General features: G+C 37.2%; 2 protein-coding genes across 4 annotated transcripts in view; one reads left to right on the top strand and one right to left on the bottom strand.

The window, feature by feature from the left end:
- Positions 1-14,259, bottom strand: part of MPHOSPH8 (M-phase phosphoprotein 8) — a gene marked incomplete at its 3' end in the record, with an annotated part of 56,045 nt that overhangs the window by 12,407 nt on the left and 29,379 nt on the right. The window lies entirely within an intron of this gene.
- Positions 1-14,259, top strand: part of PSPC1 (paraspeckle component 1) — a 57,897-nt gene that overhangs the window by 35,841 nt on the left and 7,797 nt on the right. Inside the window, exon 9 of one of the 3 annotated variants that reach the window (XM_081002127.1) lies at positions 1,831-2,636. The exons of the other annotated variants lie outside the window; for them this stretch is intronic. Coding sequence (XP_080858253.1) covers positions 1,831-2,016 — 186 coding nt within the window. The 3' untranslated portion in view covers positions 2,017-2,636. Of the gene's footprint in view, positions 1-1,830; positions 2,637-14,259 lie in introns of those variants that run through there. 3 annotated transcript variants of the gene reach the window in all.

Here is a 14,259-nt window from a genome sequence, read left to right as displayed (position 1 = left end):
AAGAGGCAGGTGGGCCTTTTTCTCTAACTCTTCTCATAAGGGAACCAAAGGAAATTGGCCTATATTATGTTAACATCTAATAAAGGGAAGGACAATATACAGTGGACCCTCTGGATATGAATTAAATTCGTTCTGGGGGTCTGTCAGCAACCTGAAAAGTCCGTAGGCAGAGGCGCCGCTTCTGCATGCAGCGCGATTGAGCGTTTTTGCGTATCCGCACAGAGCGCTTCTGCGCATGTGCGTGTGGCAAAACCCAGAAGTGTTTGCCGTGTTCATAACCCGAAAGTTGTGTATCCAGAGCAGTACATAACTAGAGGGTCCACTGTATTGTGCTCTAAAAGGAGATGGAATTTGCGTTTATCAACATACCCTGAATGTTTTGTAGCATAATCATTTATGAAGACTTCTGGAAATGAGCTATGACAGTGCTGTTAGAAAATGGAATGTTTCTCTGCAGCTGGTTATTTTTTCAAAGAACTAGTAAACTTAAAAAAAATCAACGACTTTACTTCCGCATTACTATGCAGCCGCTGGTCCCCCCAGAAAGTCCATTCTTGAGATTGGGGGGTGGGCTTTGGTGTTCGGACCAGCAGTAGAAATTGGGAATTGTTGGAATTCTCTGTGTGTGTGTTTGTGTGTGGAAGTGCCTTCAGCCTATACAACAACGCCTTTTGGATCCAAGTGTGAAGGAAGTTTATTACTGTATTTGTATCCTGTCTTTCTTCCAAGGAGCTTAAGATGGACGTCTCCCTTCCAGTTTTTCTTTGTGGGCTGAGAGACTTTGACTAGTCCCATGTCACCCACTGATCTTCATGGCTGAGTGGGGATTTGAAGCCTTGTTTCCTAGGTCCCCAGTCCAACTGCAGTACACTGTCTTATATTATTTGCTCAATTGAGCTCTCCAATTCTTTGTAATTTATTAAATGGCTGAGCCTCTTTTCCAGATTTTTGGAAGGTATACATAGATAATACTAGAGAAAAGACAGCAGTGAAGTCAGATGGGGACTTTTTAAAAATGTATATATTTAAATTAATGCTCCTAGATTCAAAAGAGCATGTAAGAACTTAACTTATTAGTTCAGTTTGAACGTACGAGTTTTCTGAGTATATCTGAAAATGAGTATAATCTGAAACTATATCATAATGCAAAAAATAGATTGCAAATTTTATAATAGCAGTTTTTGTTGTTGTTAGTTTTTCAGCTGACAACAGGTTTAAATAAAAATGCCTAAAGGGTTTGGGGCAGTATGTGGCGGTTGAATGAGAATGAGCAGGTAGCTAATGGCACCTGGCTCCTTTTTTCCCTTCTCTAAAACTTATTTCCTCTTCTAACTCAAATTAGTCTACCTTTAACTTGAAATGTGTTATAGCTGGTTTTTACTTACCATTTAAAGTATTGATATGTCTTCCAACAGAAAATGAATTGTGCTTCTGCTTACTTTATTTCAAGAAGAAATACTACTTTACACGTATACCGTACAGGATAATCTGCAAAATATATTTATTATACTTTTGTCTCGCTCTTTATATTGAATGATCAGGGTGGCTTAGAAACTGTTTCTCATAGCATTTTTTATCTCTTTTTTTTAAAAAAAAACCTTGGATGTTAGATCCCTTCCCCTTTTGTCTTATTATACTGGTGGGCGCAACATTAGTTAATTTACTTTTCAGCTTATTATTAAAATAATGACTAAAATTAATTGCTCCTTTCTTCCTTCTATGTATCATCCTGATTCTGCTGGACTATCTGCGATCTTCATGAAAACGCCACTTGGTTTCCCCCCCTTGGTTTTATTGTAACTAAAATGGTTCTAAATGGACTTAAAATAGCATTCTGAAAGATTCCCGCAAGGAGGCCCACCGCAAATGGGTTCTCCTATGGTTAGTAGGGCAGGCTCTGAAACTCCTCAGCCGGCTATGGGTGGTGTAGGTGCCGTCAGTGGTGGACCCGGTGGCTTTGGTAGAGGAAATCCTGGGGGCAGCTTTGAAGGACCTAACAAGCGTCGCAGATACTGAAATTTATTTCTTACTTCTGAGAAAATTGATTGACTATCTGGTGTTATGCCTTTATAATTTTAGCTGTTACCTTGAAAACGGTTTTATTGTTAATGTAGTCACCAAACTTTTTTGGGGGGTGGGGGAGCAAAACTTACTTTTTTGTATTCAGTCTTAGGCTTTAACGTAGAGCAGAAATAATGTGCTTCATTTTGCATGTCTGATGTTTGTGACTTCAGCAAAATAAAATGTGACCATGCTGTGAAATTTGTGAGTTCCATACTTACAATAAAATATAATACATATCTGCTTAAATGATTTTGAAACATTGTTATGAATTCTTTCCCTTAACTTTCTAATTGTACGCATAGATTTTCGTTTTTCTTCAAAAAGCCTATCTTCTGAAAATTAAATGCTTTATAGATTGTGACTGTATGGAAATGAAAGTGCAGCTTGCAACTCATGGAGCAAATGTTGAGGCTTGTGCAACTTTAGAACATCTGAAACATTCAGTAAGACTTTATAGATCTGTTTTAAGTTGTTCTCACCAACATGTACAAACCTAGTTGCAATGGGAATGTCATAATAATGTATCCTGTGTTCAGCTTTCAAATAAACACTTGAAAAAGTCTTGAAAAATCTCCAAGTAGTAAATATTCACCTGTGGTTTTGGATTATGAATAATAATTTCTTCGCAGGAAACAAAACTCGAATATTCTTTAAGAAAACCAAAATCTTGTTAACTTGGCTGGTAATTGTGTGTTAAAACAGTATTTTGCCCTGTAGTTAAGGGTTTCAATGGATTGTGTAGGTTGGCTGTTGCCTTTGCAGAAGATTCATAAAGAATATGAGTTGGCAGTATAGGTTTGAAGACCTTTCCTTCCTTGATAAAGTTACTTTTTTCAATGCTCTTAACTAGTACTGTATATGTTTTTTATCTCACAGCATGAAAAAATATATTCCATGTTATAGGGAGCTGGCTTACTATATATATACAGATAATGATCATAACTGCTGCTGTTTAGCTCTTGCCATGGGCAAAATGAGTTTGCATTTGGTTGTTTCATTTAAGTACACACATTTTCAATAGGATTGTTGGTGCAACCTTTACCTAGCTTTTTAAAGGCATGGTGTAAAGTAGATACAATGTACAAAAGCTTGGACAAAATAATACTGGGAATTCCACTTATACAATTCATATTAAGTAGAGGGATGAGAAGTTATTGACATATACCAATATTTATATACCAATACTGTGATTATACTACAAAATGTTTTTCATTAATGTAAATATTGCATGTTTGCATATGAATACTGTTAGGTAACATTCTATTAAACCTCAGTGTGTTGGAGTTATATGGAAGACCAGTACTTCTGAATAAGTATGGTATATTATGTGAGCTGAGTATGGTTTTGCAAAATATGTGGTAACACCTGTCCCCCTATTTCTATTTCTGCTAAATCAATATGAGTGTTGGACTTTTTAAATAATTAGAAGGAAAACCCTGTATTCCTGGGCCAAGACAGGACACTAGTGACCATATTTTCATCAGTGTAACATTTTAGAAATACTGGTTTTGGGTGGGTGTTTTGTTTTACTCTTCATGGGTGCTGCATAAACTAAATTTGTATAAAATCTGATCTAGATTATCAGTTCCAGGAATTTATATTTGTATGCTGCTGTTTGGATCCTGAAGAAGCAGCCATCCTCATCATATGGAAGGTGTGAAATTAAAATAATGCAGGAAGATGATAGCCATTTAAACGTAAGAGCAAATGGCTTTTTCCTGCCCTCATTTTACTCTCAACTTTCTAAAAGGGAAAGGTAGAGATAATGTGGATGAATTTCTTTGAGAAATGACTTGTATGCGTAAAATTTTATTGGTGCATTTTCTGATACTTTCTCAAGAGTTGCAACACTAGAAAATGAGGTACTTGAGAATGGGCTATATTGGAGAATGTTAGATTACTCTTCTACCCTATGCAAGCAATAGATGTAGGAGGTAAATCCTTGTTAGTAAAAATATTAATAACTAAATGGTTCACAAGCAACTGATGACCTCTGACTTCACTGTTTACAGTCACCCCACCCCACAACAACTTGTATTATCTGTGACTCAACCCCTGGTGAAGTGGACTATGGTGGCTTATGCCATAATAATTCTGTTCGTCTTTAAGGTGCCACAGGACTGTTGGACGCTTTAATTGATGAAATAGTTATTCATGCAGTTTAATGGATGAATTCCTGCTTTAATGCTACTACCCGATCTCATACAAAATGGTTTCATTAGGTAAATGTGTGAAATTATGCTTCAAAGGGCTTGAGACAGCTGTTGGTGTTGTGAGCCGCATTATCTTCAGTGGAGCACACTTGGAGGAATAATAATGAGCTACATTTTCTGATGTTTACAAGATTTTAGGCAATTTCCCATTTATTGAGCACACACTGAACGCTTTTCTATAATTTTGAATGTGTAGAAAATTGTATTGATTTTACTAATTCCAGCATTCACTATATATTCACTCTATATTCACTGAGGTAGTTTGCATGTGTTTTTTAAAAAAAGCTAAATGACACCCCCCTCAAGTCATGTCATGTGTATCTCAACCAGAGCCAGGGCTTTTTCGGCTGTGGCCCCGATCTGGTGGAACGCTCTGTCACAAGAGACTAGGGCCCTGCGGGACTTGACATCCTTCCGCAGGGCCTGCAAGACAGAGCTGTTCCACCAAGCCTTTGGCCAGGGCACAGCCTGACTCCCTCCTTTGGCAATCTTCACAGAACTCTAGCCCAATGGTTGCCATCAATTTGATTTGAATTAATTTTATAATGAAATGATTTTAGAATGTTGTATTATTTTATTGTTGTTAGCCGCCCTGAGCCCGGCTTCGGCTGGGGAGGGCGGATATAAATAAAATTTTATTATTATTATTATTATTATTATTATTATTATTATTATTATTATTATTTGAAAGTGTGGTGTCGACTTAAGCCAGTGATAGTTCATGTAAACTTCAAGTAAACTTTGTGACCTAATGACTACTTCTGTCTCAGAAAGCCACAGCACACAAGTTAACACAACAATGGGCAAGATAAAGCAGTTCAGCTATTACTTTAGTTACCACGTGTTCCTTGATAACTTTTTGTTTTGAAATTGTTTTTCAACATCAATGTCAAACTTTTCAGTTTTCGCTTTTAGTGTTGGAGCGAAAGCTAATGTTTTCTGTGAACTTTCTTTGAATTTTAGAACTCAGTACTTTATTTAAAGCTAGTTTGAGCATTTTGGTATCCAAAATAAAAGCAAAAGTGTTGGTTGAGCTGTAAGCCTGTGTTCGGGTGGCACACTGAGCCCAAACTATGGCTTAGCGTGGCACAGCAGTAGAACAACCAGGGAAGAGCAAAGCAGCTGGGATCTCCTCTCCCAGATTCTACACGCTCATGCATTTATGCTAATCCATGGGTTGGCTTTGTGTGACATGGGAACCAGGCCATTGTGTTAAGTTTTAATAAGCAAAACATTTATTGACCATAACTAAAAGTTAAGTTAGTAGGTACACTACAGAGCTGTTATCCTGTCACATTATTTTATTGGGATATCTTGTACTGGGATTGAAATAAAGTAAAATTTCGTAGAATTCTATTTCATGATTATGATTCTGCTCTAAGGATATCTTCCTACTTGAGTCTGTAACCTGTGAACTTTTAAATTATATGAATCTCAAAATATACACCAATGGTTTTCATTCTGGTTTTGTTCTTCAAAATATACTTTAGATTTCATGGATATGCAATCAACATAAAATAATGTTTATGATCAGATTTTTCTGTTTTCTCCTGGTTAGGTGTACTATAATGAAGAAATACAATGATTAAGTTGTTGGGACAACTTTTCCAGTTTAAGTGGAAATGCAATCTGACAAACACACAAATTAGAAGAACTTACTCTGTGTCAGTGAAAATGGCAAAGCCATCCTGTAGAATTGATTTGAGTAATACTTGTCTTGTCCACTGCCCCATCTGATGATGTTTTTGGTAACCTGCTGTGGTTACCAAAACCTCTTGCATCTCATCCAACTTGGATTCTTCTTTAACAGCACCTAAATCAGAAGTCTCCTCAGTTAAAACTGGTCTGGATAAATTTCAGTTGTAACAGCCTGAGGATGTTTTGCAAGGTTCTTGCAAGAGTCTTGCCAAATCCTTCCCATATGTTGTGGATCCTACCTTTTCCTAGTTGATTCAAGATGTCAAGTGAGGCTTGTTGAAGCCATAAAACTGAATATCTCCTTGAGGAGAATGGTTCTCCAGTTAACTTGATGCAATTTATAGATAAAAAACCAAAAACAAAGAGTCCCTCCTTGGATCCTTTAGATGCAGGAAATAGGTCATTCTTTAGTATATCCTAGTTTATGAATGTGATAGTTGCTGACATTGAGCCAGCTTCAGGATCTCTTGGAAGAGACTGATAACACTGGAGTATTACAGTGTTACCAGTATGCTAGTGGCACCATTAAGCATTTCCATTTCCTCAAATTTGAGTGAGATAGTGCAATTAGGAATCATAATTGGAATGCCTAACATGCTGTGCAAGAATTAATAAACTGGCACTTAATCCTAACTGGAGGTGATAGTGGGGATTGGTGACTTGTAAACTCTAGATTGGTGATACCGTCCTGGATTCCTACCACATTAAGCACTAGATTAGATTACTGAAATGTATTTTATATGAGGATTCCTTGAAAATTATTTTGGAAATTACAACAGTTACAAAATGCACCTGTTGGAATCAGATAACCCAATTCTAGCAACCTCTTGTCCTAAAGACAGGCGCATTTGTTTTACAGGACAAATTCAGAATATTTTGGTTTGAATGTTAAGACCTAACCTAGCGGTCTTACTATTGCCTATCTGAAAGAACTCAGTGTTCCTTATGTAACTTCTAGCTCCTCCTTGGTGGTAGCACCCCAGTCATGCAGTTCTGTGTTCAGGGCAGGTCACTTGATGTTTCTCCATGCAGACTGAGGGGGCAGGTGAAATATGTAGTCATCAGACTTTGGTGTTAAGCTGGAAAATTGTTCATTGATCTGGGCTGACTGTTCATTATTTGAACTGTCTTACGGTGTGTGTATACTGATCTCTCTTGCTTGTTTGTTCCAGCTTGGTATCTTTTGCTATAAAGCATTTAGAGGAGTATATAGTGGAGCGCTATAGAAATTTGGGGTGAGATCCAGCATACAAAGCGACTTCTCTTCTTCCCTCCCCCCTTCAGCTACCGGCATGCCTCCAAAAATCAGTTCTGGAGGGTTGGGGGACCCCTGGAGCAGATTTTGGTGGTGTGGTGGGGACTGGAAGAAAAAAAGACAGGACGTCCTATTGCTTAAGTAGGAGGACATGGTTTGATGTCGTCCTTAGAAAATACTTCAGGTGACTTTACATTTGACCAGTTGATTTTATATAATCCTGAAAGCTGTGTTAGTCTTTTAGAACAAAGGAAAATAAATGTATGCCTCTAAATGTTATTCACAAGATGCCATGAGTGATAACAAACAGAAAGGACTACTGATTATCCTGAAACAGTCCTCCACGCTGCAACTCTGGTCTAGAAGGAACATGTAACTTTCTATCCATATTAGATTAATTTCTACTAATGTACTTAATATTTTTGATTGTATCCAACTCTCTAGTACGGTTAGTTTACAGCAAATATACTAAAAGACAGTGCTTCGGCTTCTAAAGCCAGGGAAGTATCTGCAGCATCCTCTGATGGGTCATACAAAAATCGCCACTTTTACGATACTTTTAGAAGCAAGAAAAACAGGTGAGTCATCTTGTATATCCTGAACTTTTCTCCTTTTTATGAAACTGGCTGCATACTTTGTGATTTTTTAAAAATTTGGGAACTAATGCAGGAAGTTTAAGTTCTCATCATAAAAAGATAGAGAATTGAACCTAGGATTTTGCAATTAAGGCCCTTCAAACTTACCTTTATTCAAAGCAGTGTGTGTGTGTGTGTGTGTGTGTGTGTGTAAATCCAGCATGGAAGCTTCTGCAACATCCTACGTGAAAACTGCATATGCCAAGGCTTTTTGCTAATATACATACATTTCTAGTTCATCATTAATTGAGAACCAAAAATTGTGCTAACGAGTTTGAAAATTATTTGATTCTATGTTACCTTTGGGGTACAACTATTGATCTTTGCTATTGCCCCTTCAGATATCTTCTAATTTAGTTATCATTTGGATAAAAGCTTGTTCTTGGTCTGTTCTGAAAAAGTGATGTTTTCAAAAAGGTATTTGAAAGGTTTCGTTACAGTTAAGCCATTTGTTACAGTGTCCACTTTCACTTTCCCCATTGCTATTGTCATCCATACTTTCTGGAATGAACTTTCCACATTGTTTTACTGGAAATTATTTAGAATGTTAGCAAATGTTACTGATCTACATCTTGAGCATATCACCTGGGGGATAGATCTGAGATTCCACTGTTGAATAAGGAACAAGTATTCAGAAGCTCTTTAATACCTAATATTACTGCACCAAACATTCCATATAGCTAGATATATAACTGAAGGTAAGGAGGGTTTTAGTCACCAGTGGCTATTGGAGTAAATCCAGCTACAGTATACCGATATAACCAGTCACATTGCTTTTCTTCTGTAGTGTGTCTGCAGTGGCTTTTTAAACTCTTGGATTTATTTAAGCTTGTGGTAACTATATCTGTTGGGGAGAAAAGCATATGGGAGTGGGATAATTTTAGGTGGACAAACAGCAAAGGAAGGAGAGGGTTAAGTATCCTTTTACCCCTGTTCTCTACCCAACTAGTAGCTGCTTCCACCTGTAGGGGGGAAACCCGGGAAGCTTGTAATTCTGTATGACTCTGGAGAAGGGCTTTGTTAAAAACCTTGCGTTTGGTGTGAAAAGGACTGTATAAAAAATTGTAATAAAAGCCACTTGAGTGACTGGCCAGCTTTAGCATGTGAAAAGATGTAAAAAGAACTGAGAACTAATCCAGATCAGTTCAGACGTTACATAGCGATAAGATCAGCGTGGTTTGTGGCATGAAGAAACTGGTTCTTTTCTGCAGTGGTGCTGATTTCCTGGAACACCCTCTCCTCTGAGAGGTGTCAGCCGTGATGTGCTTTAGACACCTTTTGAAAACTTCAATATTTAGATTGCACTGCTCAGTATTTTGTTCTAATATTTTGATTCTGGATTTTTGGTGACAGTATGTATTTTCATTTTATTTACATCATTGTCATGATGTTATAATTTTTACACTGCTTAGAAAAGTGTGTATTGGGGCCCCCTATAAATTGATTAAATAATTTATTGTTGATGTTCTTACGTTTAAATCACTTTGAGATACTTTATAGGAAGAGATTTATAAATAAAATAAGAAAATGAACAGGAAACACTTTACCATGGATCGAGATGTTCTATTGGCAAGATGGATTCAATTTTTTTAAAATCAAAGCAAGGTGATGCTTTTCTGTGGGAAGATGAAGGGCTTTTGAGATTTCAGTGTCTAACCATCACAATGAGGCAAAAACATGAAATAAGACAATAGTCGTGTTTAGATTCAACAGGAAACTTGGGCTTCCTATTACATGCAATAGTCTCTGGTTCACATTCTCCTCCCCCTTTTCATCTGAACTTGTCACAGGAAACTGTGTCTAGTATGAAATTGGAAGGTAAGCTTGCAATCTTCTGCTGTGGTGTGTGAAAGAAAAATATGTATTTGTGTGTGCATGGAAGGCCTGTGCTTTTAATGGGAAACCATAATTTCCTGTGGTATGTTGATCTGGAAAACAAATTTTAAAATGTAGGGTTTGAAATTATATTGACAATGCTTTCTGAAATAGACACTTCCATAAAGAAAATTGCAAACAGATTTCATTAATATAGTACATGGACTGACTGCCTCAGATTAAATATATTTCCTATCCTATCTATAGTAAATTTGCAGAATAGTGGATGCTGTTGAACACTTGGTGAAATCAGATTTCCTTTCCCTTCAGATTTTAATCTTTACAACTAGAATTCATACTTTTATGAAAAATGTGGTACTATAATATTCTGTGCTTGGGGTTCTTTTAGTGCTTCATTTAAGTCTTCATTAAGCCCTTATATAATTTACCTAAACTAGATTTTTTGAAACAGTGAATCTATGAGTACTGATCCCATTGAATAGATCTTAATTTAGGGGGGACCAAAGTTGTGTATATAGTCAACCTCTTCCATTACTTAAAATGAACTGATCATTTATAGCTACTCAAAAGTATTCTTGCAATACCTTGTAATGAATATAGGTTAAAGGTTTTTTATTTAAGAATGATTTTTTACCTCATTAATATACATTGGAAGTGGTTTTGTTTGAATGACTAATTAGATAAACACATGGTAAGGCATAGTTTATTAAACCATGGTGTATTTGGTCATTAGAGCTGGGCCCAGTGACGTAAGCATAGTTTATTAACTATTAATAAACCATGTTCATAAGCCATGGGTAATTGGATAAACCTTAATAATGTTAACCATGGATTAGCATTATATGAACCTGGATCACAAATGGGTCCTGGAATTCAAGAACGTTATAACACAGGTTTTTAAATGTGCTATTCAGCAGTTTAATATTGGTTTAGCAGAAGACAGCATAAGGCAACAACAAACATTGACTCTATTTCATTTTTACAAATTCTTGCTGATCATTTTGGAAAACTAATTGTTCAGACATACAGTAGCATGCTCTTGTGACCTTTGTGCTTCATGTATTATGTGAGGAGATGTTCAGTAAAAATGCTCATTTGGTGTCATATTATGTGCATAAACCTGTTGATTAAACCATAAATTTGTCCTTATTAGATGTTTTATAAAGTATAGGAGCAAATGAAAAGAACTAGGCCATATATATGTGTTGTGGCAAACTTCCTCTCCTTTCCCTGTCATTCGTGCACATACATGATGTGGCTTAAGAAGTTAGATCTTCAGAAAGACTTAAAACCTGCTGACACTGTTTTGTAAGTGGAACTAGGACACTGGCCTTATCCTGGTGCCTCCTGCAGTCAAAGGTAAGATTAGACACAGAAAGGGTGATGCTAAGGACATTGTGTGTAATTTTGCATTGTGGAAGAATTCTGAAAATCATCCTGTAGGGATGTGATCTCATGTTGAAAATATGGCAACCCAAAGGGGTGTGCCTATATCATGGGCATTTTGCTTTCGTAAAATGTACCATTTGTACTCACCTGCAAGGTGTTTTTATCGGACAAAGGGCCATCTAGTGGTCAAGGGTGGGAAATGCACTAGTTGAGGAAGTAGGTGGTGTTTCATTGCCAGTGACCTTAATCCATATTCTAACAAGTCCAGCTTCAGGCAAAGGGCAAAAAACACATAACAGAAAGGGGACAATCAAGCCGACTGCTTCCTCAAAGAATAAGCAAACAGAAACTGACCAGTGTCAAACAGCGTAACATAACATGGTGCATGCAGGAAATACAGGCTTATACAAAAACCTAAATAACAATAAATTCCAGAGAACAGGATAAGTACAAAAATAGCAGTCTCATAAGCAAGAGAAATGAAACCTCTGAGCCATCAAGCCAATGTAGTTAAATACACTTGGAAAACAGAAAAGAATGGAACAGGACACTCACAGGAGAAATGAAAAAGGCGCTAAGCCAGAGAGATTCGGAAATGGAATCGCTGGAAACAGAGTACCTACTGGTGTATTTTCTGTCCTCAGCCACAAGATGGCAGAGGCCTCCCCCTACACAGCCCTTTGTTCAGGGAAAAATATACCAAGCCAATCAAATATTTAGGATTCTGCTGTGTGCTTTTGAAGAAACCGGAACAGACATTTCTATTCATAACTTTCTAATAATCCTCTTGACTAGATTTATTTGCATCTGAATTGGGATAAACGTTATTAGGGGAGTATGGATATTCTCCCTCAAAGAGTGGGTTGCCTACTTCATAGCTTCCTCATATCTGTACTTTTAGGATTATCAAAGAATGGGTCAAAGAATAAATACATCTATTAATTTGTAGGAAATTTGTGTGTTGAAAGGGTGATTTCATGCCCCCAAACCACCCACTTTTAAAAAATATTTACGAAATGCAGATACTATATGGGAATCTCTAGTCCCTCTATTATATTATGATCACTTGTCAGAATTATGATTTTTTGTTAACACTATTTTCCAAATTAATTGTTTCATAGGAATGTAACATTTTCTGTACTACTATTCAGAAGAATCCAAACAGACTTGAGAATTTTGCAACACAAATATGCTGATTACTCTTGATGATTCCTAAACTTTTACAAAAGTTTGTGTCATGTTTATTGGGACCTTATAGAAGATTAAAACCAAAAAAGACACATCATATGAACATAGAAACTTTGCTTGCTCATGTAGTAGATATGAAAATGACATATGCAACAAGCAGTGCTTTGTTCTTTCAGTTTATCAACTAAATCTACAGAGTTGAAACCAGAGAAGTGCAAGCAAAAGTTCACTTCTGCAACAAACTTCCACTGCATCTCCTTTGAAAAGCTGCTTTTGAAGGTTGGGGTGCTCTAGAATTGTGGGGAATGGGCTCTGAGGGGCTTGAGTTGGGAAATTGTAGAAGTGATTTGGGGGGGGGGGGACTGTCTTATGCCAGGCAATTTGTGGATCCAGCCCAAAAGTTTATTGGACCTTTAGGTATATTTCCATCAGCTCCAGCACACTTGTAATTAGTCCTTAAAGAATACCCCATGGTTTTTTCCTAATGGTTGCAAGTAAAAAGAAAAAAGAAAGACTACAAGTGAATACCTTAGTTGCTATGGTCAGGTACTTTCATTTTTGCTGCCCATTTCAGATGCTGATTTGGATTTAATTTGGACCTCTGCTTTTGAGTTCACAAGTATTTTTTTAAGCAAAATTGCTTGGTAAAGTATTGCTTTAAATTTTACTCAGTTTTGTGAAATTGGACTTGTGACAGATGCAGGGCAGAATTCAAAGTCGTACTCCTTGAACTGTTCTTGCAGCATTTCAGATTGTCTGAGGAAACAATCTCCCCTGACCTCCCTCTGCACACAGTTCCTGTTGCACTATCAGGACTCATTGTGCTGCTTCTTGCTAAATCGCTCAGCTAAACCCAGCCCAAAGAAGATGGAAGATCCATTATACTACTGTTTAGAAAGACAGCATTCCCTCCCACCCCTGATTTATATGTTTATTTAAAACGGTAGTCTTCAACCTTTTAAGACCTGGGATCCACTCTTAACCCAAACATGAATTTGAATATTGAATATGGCAGTCGTATTTGTATTGCAGCCCACCTTTTATTAAGATACAAGCCTGTAGTGGCTGCAACCCACCAGTTGAAGGCCAATGGGTTAAAATATTTTGGGTTTTTGCCCCTAACACCCAAGGCTTTACATGGGACTTTAAAAAAATATTATTCAGACAAAACTTCAGAAAATCCAAACATCAATAATGAAATTTTATTTTAAAAAGGCACATTGTATTGCATTCATATTGCCTTATTTGGCCCAAGAGCAACAAAATCCACAAAGAATAACGTATTCTGCAAGCACAGAACTGCTAACGTCCAACCAACACAAAACCGGGAAACGTCATGTCTTTCAGATTACATGTAATTGAACATATTAGCACCAGTGTCTCTGCCCACCGAAACTCAGTTGGCTGCTACTTATGGTCGAGGAAGACACTTGTGTTGTGCTTACGGGCACATGGACGTCTATTTGGCAGCTCTGTGTGATACAGGATACTGGACTAGATGAACCTTTTGTCTGATCTAGCAGAGCCATCCTTAGGTTCTAAGAAGTCAGTTTATGAGTTGATTTTCCCATAATGTTTAATTTTTTGCTTGGTGTCTGTTGCTGCCTTGGCCATTTTTTATTTTAAAAATGGCAATATTTTAAACACTCAGAACGAACCGTGTTTAGTTATCCTTCAGATCCCTGAAGACGTTTGTTGAAATTGCCTGTCTTGTTCATGTACATTCGCCATGTATGTAGAATTTGATTCTGAAGGATACTATTCAAAATGGAGGACAGTTTTGTATGCTTCGGTGGTGGTCAGCCTTCCTGTCAGCTGTAACCCACAGGAAGACTAAAAGAATGAAATAGTACCAGTCTAGTGTACTCTTTTGTATATACACATGTGGGCCCTTCCCATTTACTGAGGGGGGTGTGTGTGTGTGTGTGTGTGTGTGTGTGTGTGTGTGTAGAGATTTCTGGGCTGACAAACAATGCAGCAG

Source organism: Podarcis pityusensis (genome assembly GCF_964106645.2).
Source record: "Podarcis pityusensis genome assembly, chromosome: 4".
Lineage (NCBI taxonomy): Eukaryota > Metazoa > Chordata > Lepidosauria > Squamata > Lacertidae > Podarcis > Podarcis pityusensis.
This window is presented reverse-complemented; position numbering and strand designations above follow the sequence as displayed.